This window comes from Dendrobates tinctorius, unplaced genomic scaffold, assembly GCF_039654945.1.
Source record: "Dendrobates tinctorius isolate UK_male_01 unplaced genomic scaffold, ASM3965494v1 ptg000126l, whole genome shotgun sequence".
In the NCBI taxonomy this organism is placed as follows: Eukaryota; Metazoa; Chordata; class Amphibia; order Anura; family Dendrobatidae; genus Dendrobates; species Dendrobates tinctorius.
Genome location: NW_027361794.1, coordinates 29,349,911 through 29,374,687, shown reverse-complemented (window position 1 = coordinate 29,374,687; position 24,777 = coordinate 29,349,911). Strand labels below are relative to the sequence as shown.

General features: G+C 43.9%; 1 protein-coding gene across 1 annotated transcript in view; it reads left to right on the top strand.

The window, feature by feature from the left end:
• LOC141047128 (uncharacterized) overlaps positions 1 to 22,549 on the top strand; it is a 34,759-nt gene extending 12,210 nt beyond the window's left edge. The window contains exons 2-3 of the mRNA XM_073542090.1: positions 10,679 to 10,836; positions 21,574 to 22,549. Coding sequence (XP_073398191.1) covers positions 21,723 to 22,340 — 618 coding nt within the window. The 5' untranslated portion in view covers positions 10,679 to 10,836; positions 21,574 to 21,722 and the 3' untranslated portion in view covers positions 22,341 to 22,549. The remainder of the gene's footprint in view (positions 1 to 10,678; positions 10,837 to 21,573) is intronic.
• Positions 22,550 to 24,777: the final 2,228 nt, after the last annotated feature.

Sequence of the window (24,777 nt, the reverse complement as noted above, 5' to 3'; positions counted from 1 at the left end):
ATACACTGCACAGCACCACTCCTGTCCTGTATATACACACTGCACAGTACCACTCCTGTCCTGCATATACATACAGCACAGTACCACTCCTCCTGTATATATACACTGCACAGTACCACTCCTCCTGTCCTGTATATATGCACTGCACAGTACCACTCCTCCTGTATATATACACTGCACAGTACCACTCCTGTCTTTACACACTGCACAGTCCCACTCCTGTATATATACACTGCACAGTACCACTCCTGTCCTGTATATATACACTGCACAGTACCACTCCTCCTGTATATATACACTGCACAGCACCACTCCTATATACACACTGCACAGTACCCCTCCTCCTGTATACACTGCACAGTACCACTCGTGTCCTGTATATATACACTGCACAGCACCACTCCTCCTGTGATGTATATATACACTGCACAGCACCACTCCTGTCCTGTATATATACACTCCACAGTACCACTCCTCCTGTATATATACACTCCACAGTACCACTCCTCCTGTATATATACACTGCACAGTACCACTCCTCCTGTATATATACACTGCACAGTACCACTCCTCCTGTCCTGTATATATGCACTGCACAGTACCACTCCTCCTGTATATATACACTGCACAGTACCACTCCTCCTGTCCTGTATATATACACTGCACAGCACCACTCCTCCTGGCCTGTAAATATGCACTGCACAGTACCACTCCTGTCCTGTATATTTACACTGCACAGCACCACTCCTGTCCTGTATACACTGCACAGTACCACTCCTGTCCTGCATATACACACTGCACAGTACCACTCCTCCTGTCCTGTATATATATGCACTGCACTGTACCACTCCTCCTGTATATATACACTGCACAGTACCACTCCTGTATATACACTGCACAGTACCACTCCTGTCCTGTATATATACACTCCACAGCACCACTCCTCCTGTCCTGTATACATACACTGCACAGCACCACTCCTCCTGTCCTGTATATTTACACTGCACAGTACCACTCCTGTCCTGTATATATACACTGCACAGCACTACTCCTCCTGTCCTGTATATATACACTGCACAGCACCACTCCTGTCCTGTATATACACACTGCACAGTACCACTCCTGTCCTGCATATACATACAGCACAGTACCACTCCTCCTGTATATATACACTGCACAGTACCACTCCTCCTGTCCTGTATATATGCACTGCACAGTACCACTCCTCCTGTATATATACACTGCACAGTACCACTCCTGTCTTTACACACTGCACAGTACCACTCCTGTCCTGTATATATACACTGCACAGTACCACTCCTGTCCTGTATATATACACTGCACAGTACCACTCCTGTCCTGTATATATACACTGCACAGCACCACTCCTATATATACACTGCACAGTACCCCTCCTCCTGTATACACTGCACAGTACCACTCGTGTCCTGTATATATACACTGCACAGCACCACTCCTCCTGTCCTGCATATATGCACTGCACAGTACCACTCATGCCCTGTGTATATATATACACTGCACAGTACCACTCCTGTCTATATACACTGCACAGTCCCACTCCTGTATATATACACTGCACAGTCCCACTCCTGTCCTGCATATACACACTGCACAGTACCACTCCTGCATATATACATTGCACAGCACCACTCCTGTATATACACTGCACAGTACCACTCCTGTCCTGTATATATACACTGCACAGTACCACTCCTGTCCTGTATATATACACTGAACAGCACCACTCCTCCTGTCCTGCATATATGCACTGCACAGTACCACTCATGTCCTGTATATATACACTGCACAGTACCACTCCTGTCTATATACACTGCACAGTCCCACTCCTGTCCTGCATATATACACTGCACAGCACCACTCCTCCTGTGATCTATATATACACTGCACAGCACCACTCCTGTCCTGTCTATATACACTGCACAGTACCACTCCTGTCTATATACACTGCACAGTACCACTCCTGTCCTGTATATATGCACTGCACAGTACCACTCCTGTCCTGTATATATGCACTGCACAGTACCACTCATGTCCTGTATATATACACTGCACAGTACCACTCCTGTCTATATACACTGCACAGTCCCACTCCTGTATATATACACTGCACAGTACCACTCCTGTCCTGCATATATACACTGCACAGCACCACTCCTCCTGTGATGTATATATACACTGCACAGCACCACTCCTGTCCTGTATATATACACTCCACAGTACCACTCCTCCTGTATATATACACTGCACAGTACAACTCCTGTCCTGTATATATACACTGCACAGCACCACTCCTGTCCTGTATATATGCACTGCACAATACCACTCCTGTCCTGTATATATACACTGCACAGTACCACTCCTGTCCTGCATATGTACACTGCACAGTACCACTCCTCCTTTATCTATACACTGCACAGCGCCACTCCTGTATATATACACTGCACAGTACCACTCCAGTCCTGTATATATGCACTGCACAGTACCTCTCCTCCTGTCCCGTTTATATGCACCGCACAGTACCACTCCTATATATATATACACTGCACAGTACCACTACTCCTGTCCTGTGTATATACGCTGCACAGTACCAATCCTGTATATATACACTGCACAGTACCACTCCTGTATATATACACTCCACAGTACCACTCCAGTCCTGTATATATGCACTGCACAGTACCAATCCTGTATATATACACTGCACGACATCACTCCTCCTTTCCTGTATATATACACTGCACAGTACCACTCCTATATATACACTGCACAGTACCCATCCTCCTGCATATATGCACTGCACAGTACCACTCCTGTCCTGTATATATACACACTGCACAGTACCACTCCTGTCTATATACACGGCACAGTCCCACTCCTGTATATATACACTGCACAGCACCACTCCTCCTGTCCTGTATATATACACTGCACAGCACCACTCCTGTCCTGTATATATACACTGCACAGTACCACTCGTGTCCTGTATATACACACTGCATAGTACCACTCCTATCCTGCATATACACACTGCACAGTACAACTCCTCCTGTATATATACACTGCACAGTACCACTCCTCCTGTCCTGTATATATGCACTGCACAGTACCACTCCTCCTGTATATATACACTGCACATTACCACTCCTCCTGTCCTGTATATATACACTGCACAGCACCACTCCTCCTGTATATATACACTGCACATTACCACTCCTCCTGTCCTGTATATATACACTGCACAGCACCACTCCTCCTGGCCTGTATATATGCACTGCACAGTACCACTCCTGTCCTGTATATTTACACTGCACAGCACCACTCCTGTCCTGTATACATACACTGCACAGTACCACTCCTGTCCTGCATATACACACTGCACAGTACCACTCCTCCTGCCCTGTATATATATGCACTGCACAGTACCACTCCTCCTGTATATATACACTGCACAGTACCACTCCTCCTGTATATATACACTGCACAGTACCACTCCTCCTGTATATATACACTGCACAGTACCACTCCTCCTGTATATATACACTGCACAGTACCACTCCTCCTGTATATATACACTGCACAGTACCACTCCTCCTGTATATATACACTGCACATTACCGCTCCTCCTGTATATATACACTGCACAGTACCACTACTCCTGTCCTGTATATATACGCTTCACAGTACCACTCCTCCTGTCCTGTATATATACGCTGCACAGTACCACTCCAGTCCTGTATATATTCACTGCACAGTACCACTCCTCCTGTATATACACACTGCACAGTACCACTCCTCCTGTATATATACACTGCACATTACCACTCCTCCTGTATATATACACTGCACAGTACCACTCCTCCTGTCCTGTATATATACACTGCACAGTACCGCTCCTCCTGTATATATACACTGCACAGTACCACTCCTCCTGTATATATATACTCTGCACAGTACCACTCCTGTATATATACATTGCACAGTACCACTACTCCTGTCCTGTATATATACGCTGCACAGTACCACTCCTCCTGTCCTGTATATATACACTGCACAGTACCACTCCAGTCCTGTATATATTCACTGCACAGTACCACTCCTCCTGTATATACACACTGCACAGTACCACTCCTCCTGTGTATATATATACTCTGCACAGTACCACTCCTGTATATATACATTGCACAGTACCACTACTCCTGTCCTGTATATATACGCTGCACAGTACCACTCCTCCTGTCCTGTATATATACACTGCACAGTACCACTCCAGTCCTGTATATATACTCTGCACAGTACCACTCCTGTGTATATACACTGCACAGTACCACTCCTGTATATGTATATACTGCACAGTACCACTCCTCCTGTATATATACACTGCACAGTACCACTCCTGTATATATACACTGCACAGTACCACTCCTCCTGTATATATATACTGCGCAGTACCACTCCTTCTGTCCTGTATATATACACTGCACAGTACCACTCCTCCTGTATATACACACTGCACAGTACCACTCCTCCTGTATATATATATATATATACACTTCACAGTACCACTCCTCCTGTCCTGTATATATACACTGCACAGTACCACTCCAGTCCTGTATATATTCACTGCACAGTACCACTCCTCCTGTATATACACACTGCACAGTACCACTCCTCCTGTATATATACACACTGCACAGTACAACTCCTCCTGTCCTGTATATATACACTGCACAGTACCACTCCTGTATATGTATATACCGCACAGTACCACTCCTCCTTTATATATACTCTGCACAGTACCACTCCTCCTGTGTATATACACTGCACAGTACCACTCCTGTATATGTATATACTGTACAGTACCACTCCACCTGTATATATACACACTGCAGAGTACCACTCCTGTATATGTATGTACTGCACAGTACCACTCCTCCTGTATATATACACTGCACAGTACCACTCCTATATATGTATATACTGCACAGTACCACTCATCCTGTATATATACACTGCACAGTACCACTCCTGTATATGTATATACTGCACAGTACCACTCCTCCTGTATATATACACTGCACAGTACCACTCCTATATATGTGTATACTGCACAGTACCACTCATCCTGTATATATACACTGCACAGTACCACTCCTGTATATGTATATACTGCACAGTACCACTCCTCCTGTATATATACACTGCACAGTACCACTCCTGTATATGTATATACTGCACAGTACCACTCCTCCTGTATATATACACTGCACAGTACCACTCCTGTATATGTATATACTGCACAGTACCACTCCTGTATATATATACACTGCACAGTACCACTCCTGTATATGTATATACTGCACAGTACCTCTCCTCCTGTATGACTGTGTTGACATAGGGCTAAACAACCCCTTGGCGCATTTCCTCAGCCCCACTTAACCATACAAATCAAAACTCAGAGACCAAGTGATGGGTGAAGGTCAGTCACAGCTTTATTAAATGTTTTCTTACCAACCATTTGAAAAGGCACTTAGCTTTCTTAAAAACGCGCTCGCTGCCTAATGCCCTACTCCATATTCGCAGGCAAGTCAGCCAGCAAGCCGTAACTTATGTGCCATTACTTCTCCACCGCCACGGAGGATCCTGTTTCTCAAACAGGACTCCGACCCCCACCCATCAGTAGCAATGCCTGCTCTATGCCATCTTGGAGACCGGATAAGATATCGAGCCCGATATTGTTCAAGTGCACCCCGTCAGGTCTCAATAAAGCAGCATTATCCCCTTCCAGTTGTCTGTGTCTAACAACCAAACCTCTCACGCACCATCTTAGAAATACAGGCGTGTATGGTCCTCCTAGTGCGCTCAACGGCAATACCATCCCTAGCTCCTTGCCACACCGCCCTCGGGACAATCTCAGACCAGACTAGCACCAATTCCTGAAAAAAAAACCATGGAAACGTTCCATATCAGCCCGCATCATTGTGAGAAGCTCTGCCACCTGTACGATCATAGATCATTCCCCCCGCGTGCAGAATCCAAAATTATAGGACCCCTGGCTCCTCTTGCAATCGATACCACTTCCGGTAGAACTTGCGGCCATTGCAAGCCCCTGATGCCTCTCCACATGAAGGCCACGTCACGGAAACCTAGATGCCTCCCCCCAGGGCGGCACTCAGCTCGCTGTGCTGCTCAAAATATGTAGGAGTGTCCTAGTAACCAGACAGTCGGTCTAACGGCATCATAGGCTTGCCACGTAGACGAAGTCACCGACGAACGAACCAGCGACATCAAATGCTCGCGACCATCTCCTACAGATGCACCCGGGTCCGCTGATGGAGGAGGGACTCCATCCCCAGCATATTTATCGGGCAACGGGAGGCGGGTAACTGTCGGCGCAAGGGTGGACATGGACATACGCCCTACCGCGTCCGTAAGTGCCTGGACGGCAGCATCTGTGGCCTGCGCAGCTGCGAGAGACCTCTCAAGGGTAGCAAGACGAGCCTCGAGCTGACGCACAAGCTGTAACAGCTGCTTCTGATCTGCCATCTCTAGCCAGACCCTGGCGCTAGTATTATGTTACGGCGGCGGTACACGCTTAAAAAAATATAAATAAACGTGTTCGCCGCCCGGGGTCCACCGTGCGCCAGGTGATATAACCGCTGCTAGAGAGGCAGAGCACTATGGCGGTAATGTGCACGGGGTTAACTGCACTCTAAGTGCACAGAAGAGAGCTCTGTTATGCTCACAGAGCTGCAGGGAAAAGAATAAAGTGACACGCTACGTCTGTTCGGGGACACAGAATAACAGCGAAACTGTCACGGTAAAAATAGTCACAGAAGTAGCCTTAGGCAGCAGGACTACTCCCTCTAGACCTACCGTGAAATCAGACAGGAGGCGTCGCAACTGCACAGTACCACTCCTGTCCTGCATATATGCACTGCACAGCACCACTCCTGACGTAGTATGCAACCATCCGCCCCAAGTCAGTCCCCAATAAAACATCAGTGGGCAGGTTTTCAGACACTCCCACCTCCCTCAACCCGCTCCCAGCACCCCAATCGAGATAAACTCGTGCCACTGGCAAAGGACAACGGGTGCCTCCAATCCCGGTGACAGTCAGGGTTTTCCCCTCAACAAACTCTTCAGGGGCCGCCAGTCCAGGACGGATGAGGGTTCGTTCAGCCCCGGTGTCCTTGAGGCCTGTAGCAAGATGGGCCCCCACCTGAACAAGTTGAACGTTGTCGTCAGCCCTCCCAACCACACCTCCCACCAAAAGAACAGAGGCGTTGGGCCCGGGGGCCTTGGCTGGGGGGTTCTTCGGCCTGTTCGGACAGGCGTAAAAGAAGTGACCAGGCCGCTGGCAGTGGTGACACAGGCGACTGTCAGTAGCCGGCCTGTTGTTGGCAACAGGGACAGGGCCTCCGGAGGGACGGCTAGCTGGGGCATTGGGGTTGGTTGCTGGCTTACCCCCTTTCCAGCTGGTGGCGACTGGCCTCCGCGTCTCGGGCTTCCGGTTGGCCTCGTGGTTGTCGGCGATCTGCGCCGCTTTGTCCGCGTTCGTTGGTTCGCGGTCCAGGATGAACTGTCGGACCTCAGCTGGGCAGAGATGCAGGAACTGGTCTTTGATCATCAGGTCCCGTAGCTGCTCAAAGGTTTCAACGGACAGTCCATGGATCCACTGGTCAAAGTGGGTCCTGAGTCCTTGCACCACATCACTGTAGCTATCATGTGGGCCACGTTGGAGGTGTCGGAACTTCTTTCGGTATACCTCAGGTGTCAGCCGATATTTGGCGATCAGCGCCTCTTTTATGGCGCGATAGGCATCATCATGCGCTTGCGGAAGAGAAGCAAACGCCTCCAGAGCTTTGCCTTTTAGCCCTGGGGTCAAGTACCTGGCCCATTGGTCTTCAGGCAGTCGGTACTGTCTGCAGGCTTTCTCAAAGGCTCGCAGAAACGTGTCCAAGTCCCCGTCCTTTTCCATCACGGGAAAATGCTCTGTCCGGGGTTTAGGAGTCTGGACGCTGCTGGGCTCACTGGTTCGGGCTGTGGGGGCATTCCACCCCCGCTGGAGCATCTACAGCTCATGGGCCCTCTGAGCTTCTGCATGGCGCTCAGCTCTCTCAGCCTGGGATTGACGCTCACGTTCGGCTCTCTCAGCCTGGGCTTGACGCTCGGCCTGGGCCTCCTGCCGATATTGCCGGATCAGTGTCAGACGACCCTCACTGTCTTCGGCAGGGAGTTCGTCCAAGGCCATTTGCAGATAGGGGTCCACCCCGTTATGGTTGAATGTGGGGCCAGCGCTCATGAGTGGAGCCTCTGCTGCAGCCCCATTGTTACTTGAGCCCGCTTCTGCGTTCGCTGGGCTCTGGTCGTTTTCCCGTTGCACCAGAGCCGCGATCATTTGGGCTTTGTTTTTTGTTCGTGGTGTCGATCCGCCACACCCCGCAGAGGGCAATAAGAGATGCCTTGTTATGCTGCTTATACCACTCTGCTCCCATCGTAGCCATGGTTGCCAAATAAAAGACAGAAAAGAAAAACGGAGAAAAAGGGAGGGAATACTTGCAAGTACACACTAATGTCTCAGGACTAGTAACCACTGAGTCTGTTCTCCAAAACCTATGATGCAGGATTCCCGCAGGAACCGTGCAGGTCTTTAGTGAGAGGAATGATTGCTCAAACCAAATCACTAATGCTCTAGGATTATCCCACCGCTCTGCCACCAATATGTGACGAACAGCCCACCGCCGTTCATCCACTTACGGGCGACACTAACGGGGGTCCCGCTGCCACCAAAACGCGACGGACAGCGGACCCTGTGTCACCACTGTCACAATCCCACCACTGACACCGGTGTATCAGCGGACGGAGGGGCGTGACACAATGCCGGCACACGGCTATCACAGGCGCAGTGGGGCTTATCTTAGTTATCCCAACACTGGCACCATGTGACCAAAAATATCCAGCAAGCTAATCTCGCTCTACAATTTGCCGCAGGGGGAGTTTAATTTGGATGCCCCACCACTGCTATCAATCTTCCAAGTACTGCGGGGATTTATGTATATCCCACTTTCTCAGTTCCACTTTTGAACTTGCAGCTCTCCGGCACCCCCCTTACCCTCAGGTCAGTCAGGGAACTGCACCTAGGATAATTGGTCGCCGGACGGGCTGCCTGTTGTGAACCGGCAATTAGGCTTCTGCAGTAAGGGAATTATGAATGCTGGTGCCGCAGACCCTTATTCAGCTCTATAAGACCCTTCTAGACTGCCAGCAAGCCGCAATAGCCGTGCACAACGCGCTGCCACCAGTCACGGTTACTTAATTCACAGTGTTAAATTAAGAGGGTCCGTGGCACACCCCTTGAATTAGTAGCCATTATCTATCAAAGGCGTATAGTTCGAGTCTTAGAGCATAGAGACAGATCTAAATAATTATTTCATTTATTTTCCGAAAGAGGACAGTGATTACAGATAAAAGTTGCTATAAAATTGAGACATAAAATATGTACAGTACAGGTATAAAATAAAAGTGGAGAAAACAAAGAGATTATACTCACGGTTCCATATTGTTGTTAGGCAGACCATGCGGCTAAGGTGGGTGGAGGCGGAGCTGCACTTCTCCGCTCATCTGGGTCTTTCTAGCACGACGACTTGAGCTGTTCTGCTCTGGTTTTGTCCAGGAAATGCTTTAAAGACTTGCTATGTGACATCACGGAGAGATGCATGCTGGGTTAATCCCACCTCTCTCTTTTGGATGTAGAATTACACTAGAAAACTTATACTAATCATAACTCCGTGGGGGCAGCCCGCACAGACACATATAGGGCATCATTGGTTGTGATTTGTTGAGTACAATAATTCAAGACCAAATATGCAGTAGTTCTGATACACCGTTTAGCTGGAACACATATCTCAGGTTCTGAAAGGATTACGCTTCGCCAGAACCACGGTAGCGACGCTGTGACCGTCCGGATTACAAAAATGTGATTTTCATATCTCTAGGGTATTTGGTTCTTATGGTATAGTCTCTCATAGTTTTATTCGTTTCAAACAAAGAAGTTTTTCCCGCTCTGAAGAGGAGAGAAGGAAACAAATGGTTGTAACAGCAGGGGGGTCTCCTATTACTAGTGCGAACACAGGCTGTAGAGGAGGGGGGGTGGCACTGCTCTGTGTGTGTGTGAAGGGAGGAGGAATGAAGCTGCAGAGCTAGCAGCCTGGATTGTCATATCTGCCGGATCTTTCTGGAAAGTTACAACAGAAAACATCATATTTTGTGGACAAAACCCCATACCTCACAGACATTGTACATCACATGCCTTATCTGTTTTTCCATTGACAGATGATGGACCTGAGTGGGGACTTGTTTTTTGTGAGATGAAAATTGGTATTATTTTCGCCTACATATCATTGATTGATTTCTTTTTATTTGATATTTGGGAGGCAGAATGAACAAACAGTTGAACACCACACACTACTGGCTCATCCAACAAGGTTACTATTAGACTGTGAACTGTCATTGTCTTGGTAAATAATTAAAGTTTTTTACATAACTTGCCATTTTTATGTACAGTTTAAGTAGAAATGATCAAAAATATAAAACTCAAGGATATTTTATTTAAAAAAAATGTTTTTTTTTATCTTAGATGACTGTACCAGGAGATCAGAGGGACAGCTGACATCTTCAATTTTTAAATTTGATGATCTTAAGATCCTACAAGATACAACTGAAGTGATTGCTGTTACTCCAGATATAGCATCATCCATTCACAGCAAAGATCTGTCATCTGATCCTATGAAACAGGTCCCATCTTCTGATTCATTACTGACTACTAAGGAAAATCAAAGTCACAAAAGAGGCATTACAAAACAAACTGCTCCTAAAGCAAAGAAGTCATTCTCATGTTCAGAATGTGGGAAATGTTTTAACAAGAAATCACTTTGTGCTACACACCATAGAACGCACACAGGGCAGAAGCCTTTTTCATGTTCAGAATGTGGAAAATGTTTTAACCAGAAAGGGAATCTTGTTAAGCACCAAAGAACTCACACAGGGGAGAAGCCTTTTTCCTGTTCAGAATGTGGAAAATGTTTTAACCAGAAAGGGAATCTTGTTCAACACCAAAAAACTCACGCAGGGGAAAAGCCTTTTTCCTGTCCAGAATGTGGAAAATGTTTTAACCAAAAAGGGAGTCTTGTTGCACACCAAATAACTCACGCAGGAGAGAAACCTTTTTCATGTTCACAATGTGGGAAATGTTTTGCACATAAATCACTGCTTGTTTCTCACCATAGAACTCACACAGTGGAGAAGCTTTTTCATGTTCAGAATGTGGAAAATGTTTTCAAGGGAAAACACGTCTTGATCGCCATCAAAGAACCCACACAGGGGAGAAGCCTTTTTCCTGTTCAGAATGTGGGAAATGTTTTAACGAGAAATCAAATTTTGTTACTCACTATAGAACCCACACAGGGGAGAAGCCTTTTTCTTGTACAGAATGTGGGAAATGTTTTAACAAGAAATCAGATTTAGTTAATCACCAGAGAATTCACACAGGGGAGAAGCCTTTTTCCTGTTCAGAATGTGGGAAATGTTTTAACCGGAAATTAAATTTGGTTATTCACCATAGAACCCACACAGGGGAGAAACCTTTTTCCTGTTCAGAATGTGGGAAATATTTTGCGCACAAATCATATTTTGTTAAGCATCACAGCAGTCACACAGGGGAGAAACCTTTTTCATTTTCTTAATGTAGGAAATATTTTACTTGGAAATCAACTGTTAATAAACATCAGAGATGTCACATAGGGGAGAAGCCTTTTTTTTGTTCATAATGTTGGAATAGTTTTAACCAAAATTGAATCTTCTTAAATAGGTTGTCTCTTGTCATTCCTCATGTTTGCTGACAAAAGGATAAAACTAAACTTTATTAATTTCAAATGTAAAATTATACAAATAATTCACCCCTTGAAGGTTAGTCAGAAGGTGATTGAGGCTATGTGCACATGGTGCGAATTCTGCTGCAGATCCACAGCGCATTTGGCCCTGCGGATTCGCAGCAGAACTGCATGTGATGTACAGTAGCATTAAAGGCTATGTAAAACAAAATCCGCAGTGCACATGCTGCGTTTTTTTCCGTGCAGATTTGGTGTGGAATGAAAAATGCAGCATGTCACTTCTTTTGTGCCGGTTTGCTGCAGTTTTCCACCTGCTCCATTCTAGAAATCTGCAGGTGGAAAACCGCAGGGGAAAACCGCACAAAATATGCAGTAAAATCGCACAAAAAATGCACTAAATCTGCAGGAAAAATGCAGGTCATTTGACCTGCGGATTTAGTAAATTTTGCGTGGAAAATTCCAAAGCAGAATACGCACCGTGTGCACATAGCTTAATAGACAAAACATATATCCCACATTTCCAAGCCTCTCATTTCTACGGGTTTCATCGTCCTCACCAAAGGCGACTCATCAGGAGACTATTTAATATTGACCTATATTCAAGAGAGACTAGACAAAAAACTAAAATCATGTATCATGTTATCCGAAACAGTCAGAAAACTAGCCCCATATTGGCAGATCCCAGACCTCAGACTATATACTGTGTAAGTTTATAACCCACTCCAGTGTCAGGAATAGATAGTATGTGACAATACAGTATAATTCTTGTGATTTTCTCCTATAGGGACTGCCCTAGTTTGGTAATGTAACTGCTGATAATTAGTAGTGCAGACAAATTGTCCTAGACTAAACTCAGTCTTCAGACGGCCCAATATGTACCACTCAGGGAAAACGTACCTGCTCCAAAGATCATTAGCAGCTTCTAACTAATGGCCATGCTGCGGTCTGGAAGGGAATGAGTGCAATATCGTTATAAAGACTAGGGATATGTGCAGTCATAATGTCTGGGAGATCTGTGCCATTATTTAGTATGAATATGGAAATTATCTCTGAATGGTAAGTGTTCCCTGAGCGGTATATACGGTATTATCACATACTATCTATTCCTGACACTGGAGGGGCTTATAAACTTATACAGTATATAGTTTGAGGTCTGGGATCTGACAATATGTGGCTAGCTTTCTGACTGTTTCAGATAACATGATTTTAGGGTTTTCTTCATCTAGTCCTGCTTGAATATAGATCAATAATAAATAATCTCCTGATGAGTCGCCTTTGGTGAGGACGATGAAACCCGTAGAAATGTGAGGCTTGGAGAGTGAGTGTGTATACGTCACCTTACCCTATATGCTGAGATGTGGGGTACATGTTTTTTCTAATAGTCACCTTCTGACTAACCTTCAGGGAGTGAATTATAGTTTTACATTTGGAATTAATAAAGTTTAGTTTTATCATTTCGTCAGTGAATCTTCTAATCAAGGGATAATTACGTGTGTGTGTATATATATGTATATACACTACCGTTCAAAAGTTTGGGGTCACCCAGACAACTGTGTTTTCTATGAAAACTCATACTTTTATTAATCAAATGAGTTGCCAAATTAATTTAAAATCTCGTCCAGACATTGACAAGGTTGGAAAAAAAGATTTTTATTTGAAATAATAATTTTCTCCTTCAAATTTTTCTTTCGTCAAAGAATGCTCCCTTTGCAGCAAGTCCAGCATTGCAGACCATTGGCATGCGTACCATACGGTCAAGCTGCTCCCACAACAGCTCAATGGGGTTGAGATCTGGTGACTGCGCTGGCCACTCCATTACAGATAGAATACCAGCTATCTGCTTCTTCCCTAAATAGTTCTTGCATAATTTGGAGGTGTGCTTTGGATCATTGACCCGTTGTAGGATGAAATTGGCTCCAATCAAGCACTGTCCACAGGGTATGGCGATGCAAAATGGAGTGATAGCCTTCCTTATTCAAAATCCCTTTTACCTTGTGCAAATCTCCCACTTTAGCAGCACCAAAGCAACCCCAGACATCACATTACCTCCACCATGCTTGACAGATGGCGTCAGGCACTCTTCCAGCATCTTTTCAGTTGTTCTGCGTCTCACAAATGTTCTTCTGTGTGATCCAAACACCTCACACTTGGATTCGTCTGTTCATAACACTTTTTTCCAATCTTCCTCTGTCCAATGTCTGTGTTCTTTTGCCCATATTAATCTTTTCCTTTTATTAGCCAGTCTCAGATATGGCTTTTTCTTTACCACTCTGCCCTGAAGGCCAGCATCCCGGAGTCGCCTCTTCACTGTAGACGTTGATACTGGCGTTTTGCGTGTACTATTTAATGAAGCTGCCAGTTGAGGACCTGTGAGGTGACAATTTCTCAAACTACAGACTCTAATGTACTTGTCTTGTTGCTCAGTTGTGCAGCGGGGCCTCCCACTTCTCTTTCTACTCTGGTTAGAGCCTGTTTGTGCTCTCCTCTGAAGGGAGTAGTACACACCGTTGTAGGAAATCTTCAATTTCTTGTCAATTTCTCGCATGGAATAGTCTTCGTTTCTAAGAACAAGAATAGACTGTAGAGTTTCACATGAAAGTTCTTTTTTTCTGGCCATTTTGAGAGTTTAATGGAACCAACAAATGTAATGCTTCAGATTCTCAACTAGCTCAAAGGAAGGTCAGTTTTATAGCTTCTCTAATCAGCCAAACTGTTTTCAGCTGTGCTAACATACTTGCACAAGGGTTTTCAAGGGTATTCTAACCATCCATTAGCCTTCTTACACAGTTAGCAAACAAAGTGCCATAAGAACACTGGAGTGATGGTTGTTGGAAATGGGCCTCTATACACCTATGACGATATTGCATTACAAACCAGACGTTTGCAGCTAGAAAAGTCATTTACCACATTAACAATGTATAGAATGTATTTCTGAATCATTTAATGTTAGCGTCATTGTAAAAAACTGCTTTTCTTTCAAAAATATGGAAATTTCTCAGTGACCCTAAACTTTTGAATGGTAGTGCATGTGTGTGTGTGTGTGTGTGTGTATATATATATATATATATATATATATATATATACACACTCACTGGCCACTTTATTAGGTACACCATGCTAGTAACGGGTTGGACCCCCTTTTGCCTTCAGAACTGCCTCAATTCTTCGTGGCAGAGATTCAACAAGGTGCTGGAAGCATTCCTCAGAGATTTTGGACCATATTGACATGATGGCATCACACAGTTGGCGCAGATTTGTCGGCTGCACATCCCTGGTGCGAATCTCCCGTTCCACCACATCCCAAAGATGCTCTATTGGATTGAGATCTGGTGACTGAGGAGGCCATTTGAGTACAGTGAACTCATTGTCATGTTCAAGAAACCAATCTGAGATGATTCGAGCTTTATGACATGGCGCATTATCCTGCTGAAAGTAGCCATCAGATGTTGGGCACATTGTGGTCATAAAGGGATGGACATGGTCAGCAACAATACTCAGGTAGGCTGTGGCGTTGCAACGATGCTCAATTGGTACCAAGGGGCCCAAAGAGTGCCTAGAAAAAATTCCCCACACCATGACACCACCACCACCAGCCTGAACCGTTGATACAAGGCAGGATGGATCCATGCTTTCATGTTGTTTACGCCAAATTCTGACCCTACCATCCGAATGTCGCAGCAGAAATCGAGACTCATCAGACCAGGCAACGTTTTTCCAATCTTCTACTGTCCAATTTCGATGAGCTTGTGCAAATTGTAGCCTCAGTTTCCTGTTCTTAGCTGAGAGGAGTGGTACCCGGTGTGGTCTTCTGCTGCTGTAGCCCATCTGCCTCAAAGTTCGACGCACTGTGCGTTCAGAGATGCTCTTCTGCCTACCTTGGTTGTAACGGGTGGCAATTTGAGTCACTGTTGCCTTTCTATCAGCTCGAACCAGTCTGCCCATTCTCCTCTGACCTCTGGCATCAACAAGGCATTTCCGGCCACAGAACTGCCGCTCACTGGATTTTTTTTCTTTTTCGGACCATTCTCTGTAAACCCTAGAGATGGTTGTGCGTGAAAATCCCAGTAGATCAGCAGTTTCTGAAATACTCAGACCAGCCCTTCTGGCACCAACAATCATGCCACGTTCAAAGGCACTCAAATCACCTTTCTTCCCCATACTGATGCTCGGTTTGAACTGCAGGAGATTGTCTTGACCATGTCTACATGCCTAAATGCACTGAGTTGCCGCCATGTGATTGGCAGATTAGAAATTAAGTCTTAACACACAGTTGGACAGGTGTACCTAATAAAGTGGCCAGTGAGTGTGTATATATATATATATATATATATATATATATATATATATACCATCAAGTAAATGTCCAGAAGAGACAATAAAGATATATGGCCCTTCAGCATAAATATTTAACTCCAATCCTTCCTTATGATAACGTAAGGACAAAAGAAGAGATCCATAAAAATAACATTTTTGTTTCAAATATTAAAAACAACAATTTATGTAAAATTAAGCAGAATGCCTCAAAAATCAGGACGGAACAACTCGTGCAAAAATCAGTGGAAAATACAAAGGTAATGAATGCCCATATATCCAAAGTTTAATGCCAAAAATATGCAAATAATTGTTTATCATAAAATGCACAGTGCCAGATATATGAAAACATATATTATTCTTCGACTAAAACGAAATTAAGGCATTATTTTCCATTGATTGTGCCACATCATATAAGGTCAAAAGACCAAACAGCCACTTAGCATAGACAGTATTCACTACAATGAACAGCTGAATAGACGACTGCTAAGTAATCCCAAAAGTCAATAGCAAGAGGTGTGAATAGTAAAGGGAAAGCAGTGCATCTAATTCACTGATTATACCATGCCATGTAAGGTAATAGACCAAAATGTCACTAATTCTAAACAGTATGCATACTATAATCAGCTGACTGAACGCTAAATAATCCCAAATGTCAATAATAAAAGTTATAAGTAGTAAAGGGAATTGCCGCGATTCCGCACCCATAGGAATGCATGAGAATCGCTGACTTCCCGCATGTGGCTATGTCCACCATGCGGGAAGTTAAGAGTCTCATGTGCGGTTGGTACCCACGGTGTGGAGGAGAGGAGACTGTCCTCCAGGCCCTGGGTACCATACCCCTGTAAAAAAAAAGAATAAAAAATAAAAAATCGGGGTATATTTACCTTCCGATGTCCCGCGCTGCATTCCCGGCCTAAGCGTTCCCAGTAATGCTTTGCGGCAAGGTCCTGTGATGACATGGTCTCGTGAGATCGCTATAGTAACGCGAGACCAACGTCATCACAGGTCTCGCAAGGCATTACTGGGAACGCTGAGGCCCGGGATGGCAGCGCAGGACGCCGGAAGGTAAATATACCCCGATTTTTTATTTTTTTATCATTTTTAACATTCTGTCTTTTACTATTGATGCTGCATAGGCGGCCTCAATAGTAAAAAGCTGCTCACACTTGTCAAACACTATGTGTGACCAACCTGTCAATCACTTTCCAAGCGATGCTTCAAATCGCTTGGAAAGTGCTTGAGAAAATCGCACGCGAAAATCGCGGCAGAATCGCGGTGAAATCGCGCTGAAAAAAAACGTGCGATTTCTGGGAAGGAGTCCGATTTTCACTGTGCGTTTTAAAACGCTACGTGGGCACATAGCCTTAGTTAATTTGTGTTGCAAATCTGTAGTGTTGAATATATGATGTGAAATGTTTTTATGTGCAATATAATCATTATAATTTGTGATAACTAACCACAGTTGGTTACTATGCCCGGGCAGCGCCGAGCCCTTCAGCTAGTGGTAAATAAAGACACAGCCAGAATAAAGTCTGTTATTAGAAATAAAACAAAACAGTTTTCCTTTTTTATTTAAAAATAACAAACACAGTTATACTCACCTAACGCCTATTTCCACCGAAGACCTCGTTCTCCTGTAATAAAAATAAAAATCAACACTATACCATACCTAATAACCAACAAACCAGACGAATACACATATTTACCAATAAATCTCATGGGTCATGTGCATATGGATTAAATACGCCCATCATCAAAATACAGATGAAGCTCAACAAAAAGATGATTTATAGGCAATAATTGTATATAGCAAAGTAAGTTTATTAGAAAACCATTTAAAACCACATGCCAAGATATGGGGAAAGAAGGGAGTGGGTTATAGGCTCACCGCCATGATCATAAATAAACGTGCATAGCCAGTCAACAGACGGTACAATAATATATAATATATAAGAGAGATAATGTCTGCCATAAATAATTAAATCAACATCATACCATAATAACATGGACAATTTCAAATGAGACCCTCATCTCCTTATGATAGTAACACCTGTGCACCCTAGGTAACATATAGCCAAACGGCATAACAGAAAAAAATTCCTTTCCTAATGATAAAATTACCTCCAAGGGATAACACAGCAGTACCGCTGTCGGCTGGGGGCTGCATCGCGCGAATGACCGCGAGACTTCGCAATCCCGCGAGAACGAACACCATCGCGGGCATTTTCGCAAAGGAGTACTGGGAACGGATGCGTGGAGAGGCGGGAAGGCTGCGCGGGACGTCGGAGGGTGAGAATAACAATATTTTTTATTTTTAAATTCTATTTTTTACAGGGATATGGTGCCCAAAGCCCGGAGGACAGTCTCCTCTCCTCCGGACCGTGGGTACCATCCGCAATTGTTCTGCTTCCCGCATGGTGTGCACAGCCACATGCGGGAAGTAAGCGGAACAAAAAAGATGGCAGCACAGGAATCGCTGCAATACTCGCATCCCCATTCATTAACATTGGACTCGCTAGACTCGCATCGAGTAGCAAGTTTCCGAGTCAGACTCGTTAGAGTCTAGCGATTCCAAGTATTTCAGGATTCGCCCATCCCTAGCGGTGACATCATCGAGGTTTCCAGCCAGGCTGAACTGCAGTGACCTCAGGACCGAAGGAAAAAGGCAGTGATGAGGTCACCACAGTTCAAGCTAAGTGACTTCACAGCAGATCACCGTGAGAATTCTCTGTGTTATTTTTAAATAAAAAATGAAAACTGCGTTTTGTTTTATTTCTAATAAAAGACTTTATTCTGGCTGTGTCTTTATTTACCATATAACTATAGGATTAGTAATGGAGAGGTGTCTTCTAGACACCTCTCCATTACTAAGCCGTGGGCTTGATATCACCTGACAATACAAGGGTAACATCAACCCCATAAATATGAACCCCACTTGCCACCACTACAGGGCAAGTGGGAAGAGTCAGGCAAAATGCCAGAATTGGCGCATCTCATAGATGTGCCTTTTCTGGGCAGCTGCAAGCTGCTTTTTTATCCTGGGAGGGTCAATATCCATGGCCCCTTACAAGCCTGAGAATACCAGCCCCCAGTTGTCAGCTTTAGCAATGCTAGTTGTCAAAAATGGGTGGGACCCCATGCTGTTTTTTTAAATTATTATTTAAATAATTAAAAAAACAGTGTTGGGACCCCTCTATTCTTGATAACCAGCCTTGCTGAAGCTGACAGTTGAGGGTTACAGCCCCCAGTTGTGAGTTTTGTCAGACTGGTTATAGAAAATACAGGGGAATCCACACTGTTTTTTTCATTCATTTATTTAGTTATAGTGCAGGCAGTGGGTGAGGAATACTCCCTTCATCCGCTCCTGCTGTCACTGGTCTTAGCAGCAGCAGGTGTAGGTTGATGGGAGTAATAGTCCCAAAAGCCCCCACCTGCTGTCATCATTCTGACTTTAATATAACTCTCATCATTCTCCCTGCCGGCAGAGCAGAGGAGAATGATGAGAGCGTCTTCAGCACCCGCCACCGGGGAACAGCGCTTACTGTACCGCTTCTTCCATGTGGCCATCCATGTGGTACTGATGCTGCACACGGATGTCACAAGTGTTACACACATGTGCCACAATTGTTACACACATGGACATCTCCGGTACCAGAAATATCAGGACGAGTGAAACCGGCCTTATACACAGTTCTCTTTAATTGCCTAATATTTCTTTTTGAAACTCATCTGACAGAAATATTGGAGCTTAGGATAGTATAGATTGTGAAGTCTCCGAGACCCATACTCTAATTACCCCAGAGAGGTTTCACCACTAGTTACTCATTTATTACTGATGAAGACTGTTGAGTTTGATCATTTCAGTAGTTCCTAATCAGGCGCCATTATTAATATCTGACGTGTGTCACTTTATGTGGTGGTAAGTTTGGAATTCTTCACAAACAATAATAGGAAACAAATGGATCTTACAAATTATTTTCCAGCTTCGCACTATACCCTACATACGGTTGTACACTACTGTCTGGGCACATGGCAGTGTTCAGAAGGGAAGGAGCGCCATTTAGCTATTTGAATGCAGATCTAGCTGGAATAGTTTGCAGGCATAATGTATCGGGAGCACTGTTCATGGTCACCTGGCAGCTCAAAAGATGTCCACCATGAACATGCTTGGCACTTTCTTCTCTGCTTTCCATATCCCAAGGATTGCCTTGCTCATCGCCCTTTAACACCATTACGTGGATCTGGACTTACACTGGGACCCCTAGGCTTGGACCATGGTGTTACCTGCTATTCTGTGGTGTTAGATGCCAAGAAGAATAGACAGGTAGCCGGGTCAGAACCAGAAGGACAGAATACAGAATCAGAAGACACAAGAGTAGTCAGTAAACGGGCCACGGTCACAACAGGGGATAAATACACAAGCCGCAAGCTGAGCACAGAGGACTGAACCAGAGGAGAACAGCGCTGTATCTGGCAGATTCCGGCCATGTGCTTTGCGCTTTAGTAGGGTGTGGTACTTTCCAATTGGCTGAAGTAGTGAGCAAATTACTCCAGCTGGACAGCAGGAACAGATCCCAGATGAGATTGGGCACACCATATGCAGAAGCCCTAATATAACTAAATGACAGAAAACCAGAATAGTAGAAATCCCCATAAAGTGATTCCATGTTATAAATTAATTCACTGAGGGTTATAATCTATAGGAGGAGTGAATATTTTGACTCCACAGTCACTTTCTGGAAATTAACACACAGTGGATGTTGGAGAGTGAAAATTACACATTTGCCATTTTATTACCCAGCACATAGTGCCCAGATTGTGCTCCAGGAGACACACACCAAAAATTAAGTGGATTCTTCTCACTATAATATTGCTAAATACAGGGATCCTAAATGTTGTTTGCGCACACTGCAAGACTCCGAAGTGAGAGCGGATTTTGCCGGATTGGTTTATAGAAACCTTGTTGCTTTTCAACAGCCTTTGAGCCACTAATAGTGTGGGAACCTCTGTTTTTCCATTGACAGATGATGGACCTGAGTGGGGACTTGTTTTTGTGAGATGAGAATTGGTATTATTTTCACCTACATAACATTGATTGGTTTCTTTTTATTTGATATTTGGGAGGCAGAATGAACCAACAGTTGAACACCACACACTACTGGTTCATCCAACAAGGTTTTCTATTAGACTGTGAACTGTCATTGTCTTGGTAAATAATGAAAGTTTTTTACATAGCTTGCCGTTTTTATGGACAGTTTAAGTAGAAATGTTCAAAAATATAAAACTCAAGGATATTTTATTAAAAAATAATTGTTTTTTATCTTAGCAGATGACTGTACCAGGAGATCAGAGGGACAGCTGACATCTTCAGTTTTTAAATTTGATGATCTTGAAATCCTACAAGATATAACTGAAGGGATTGCTGTTAGTCCAGATATATCATCATCCATTCACAGCAAAGATCTGTTATCTGGACCTATGAAACAGGTCCCGCCTTCTGATTCATTACTGACTACTAAGGGAAATCAAAGTCACAAAGGAGGCAATAAAAAACAAACTGCTCCTAAAGCAAAGAAGCCATTTTCATGTTCAGAATGTGGGAAATGCTTTAACAAGAAATCTAATTTTGTTATACACCAGAGAACTCACACAGGGGAGAAGCCTTTTTCCTGTTCAGAATGTGGGAAATATTTTGCACAGAAATCAAATTTTGTTACCCACCAGAGAACTCACACAGGGGAGAAGCCTTTTTCCTGTTCAGAATGTGGGAAATGTTTTGCACATAAATCAGATTTTGCTACCCACCAGAGAACTCACACAGGGGAGAAATCTTTTTCATGTTTGGAATGTGGGAAATGTTTTAACACTAAATCATATTGCGTTAAGCACCAGAGAACTCACACAGGGGAGAAGCCTTTTTTCTGTTCAGAATGTGGGAAATGTTTTAACAATAAATCAGATTGTGTAAAGCACCAGAGAACTCACACAGGGGAGAAGCCTTTTTCCTGTTCAGAATGTGGAAAATGTTTTACCAATAAATCAAATTGTGTTAAGCACCAGAGAACCCACACAGGGGAGAAACCTTTTTCATGTTAATGTGGGAAATATTTAACCAGAAAGCGCTTCTTAATCGCCATCAGAGCAGTCACACAGAGGAGAAGCCTTTTACATTTTCTTAATGTGGGAAATATTTTACTTTTAAATCAACTGTTAATAAACATCAGAGACGTCACATAGGGGAGAAGACTTTTTTCTGTTCATAATGTTTGACTAGATTTAACCACAATTAAATCTTCTTAAATGGGTTGTCTCTTGTCATTCCTCATGATTGCTGACAAAAGGATAAAACTATATACAAAGAATGGTTGCACTCTATCATGCTAAGGCATGTCAATGTGGAATATATGTAATTAGATTTGCAATACAGCTTTAGAATTATAGAAAAAATATATGAGACTCTTAGCATAAAATTTGGCCAAATATCTGCCCACCAGCCATCGTCAAGGCAGCCTCAAATCTGATGGGTACCTACACTGTGTGAATACCTCTCTAAGGCCGGGGTCACACTAGCAATTAAAACGGTCGAATGCAATGCGATAAAAAATCGCATTGCATTCGAACCCATGTTATTCTATGGGGCAGCTCCCATCATGCGATTTTTTATCGCATCCGATCCTCTGACCGAGACAATCGCAGCATGCTGCGATTGTCACCGATTTTCGGATCGGATTCGACAATGCATGTCTATGGGGGCGAGAAAAAATGGAAGTAAAAACGGAACCGATGTGTGAGTTGCGATAAAAATCGCACCAAAAGCCGGCAATTTTTTTTCCCTAAAGACAGTAAAATCACAGTGTTCAGTTAAATAAAGCAACGAATTAATAGATATAGACACATTAAATAAATATATATATATATTTTATACATGTTATAGAGACACATTAATATCTATATTTCTAGTTCATACAGTTCTTAATTGCAGAATAGCCGCTGACACATTAGCCGGCTTTTGTATAATTCTGCTCCTGCCCGACATGAAATGACACATGGTTTACATATAGTTAACCATTTCATTTCATGTTTTTTATTTTATGTCTCTCACTATTAATTATATGAGGGCTTGTGGGTTAAATTTTGGGCTTGTAGGGGTTCATTTAAGGGGTTAATTTGTTGTAAATTATGGGGACTCTCTGCAGCCTCAGTGACGTCAGCGGGAGTCTCCGCAATTTAATACAACGAATTAACCCCTTAAATGAACCCCTACAAGCCCAAAATTTAACCTACAAGCCCTCATATAATTACTAGTGATAGACATAAAAAAAACAAAACATGAAATGAAATGGTTAACTATATGTAAACCATGTGTCATTTCATGTCGGGCAGGAGACCCTGATGGGCCTAAACAGTGGAAACCCCCCACAAGTGACCCCATTTTGGAAACTAGACCCATTAAGGAACTTATCTAGATGTGTGGTGAGCACTTTGAACCTTCAAGTGCTTCACAGAAGTTTATAACGTAGAGCCGTGAAAATAAAAAATCCATTTTTTTTCCACAAAAATGATCTTTTCGCCCCCAAATTTTTATTTTTACAAGGGTAGCAGGAGAAATCATACCCGCACAGTTGTTATGCGATTTGTCCTGAGTACGCCGATACACCATATGTGGGGGGGAACCACTGTTTGGGCGCATGGGAGAGCTCGGAAGGGAAGGAGTGCCATTTTGGAATGCAGACTTTGATGGAATGGTCTGCGGGCATCATGTTGCACTTGCAGAGCCCCTGAAGGGCCTAAACAGTGGAAACCCCCCACAAGTGACCCCATTTTGGAAATTAGACCCCCTAAGGAACTTATCTAGATGTGTGGTGAGCACTTTGAACCCCCAAGCGCTTCACAAAAGTTTATAAATGCAGAGCCGTGAAAATAAAAAGTCTTTTTTTATTTCCACAAAAGTGATTTTTTAGACCCCAATTTTTAGACCCCCAAAGTTGGCAAATAGTGGAAACCCCTCAATTCTTGCTCCAACCCTAACCCCAACACACCCCTAACCCTAATCCCAACCCTAACCCTAATCCCAACCCTAATCCCTAATCCTAATTCTAACCCTAATTCTAGTTCGCCCTAACCCTAATTCTAACCCTAGTCATGACCCGAGCCCTAACTCTAGCCCTAGCACAACCCTAACCCTAGCCTAACCCTAGCCCTAACCCTAGCCCAACCCTAACCCTAGCCCAACCCTAACCCTAGCCCAACCCTAACCCTAACCCTAGCCCAACCCTAACCCTACCCTAACCCTAGCCCTAACCCTACCCTAACCCTAACCCTAACCCTAGCCCAACCCTAACCCTAATGGAAAACTGAAAAAAAAAATATTTTCTTTATTTCATTATATTGGCCTCTATAAGGGAGTGATAAACGGGGAGGTTATGTACTTTTTTTTTATTTTGATCACTATGATCGTTTATCATAGTGATCAAAATAATGAATGGAATCTGCCAGCCGGAGCCGGCAGATTCCCGGCGGGCGCACTGCGCAT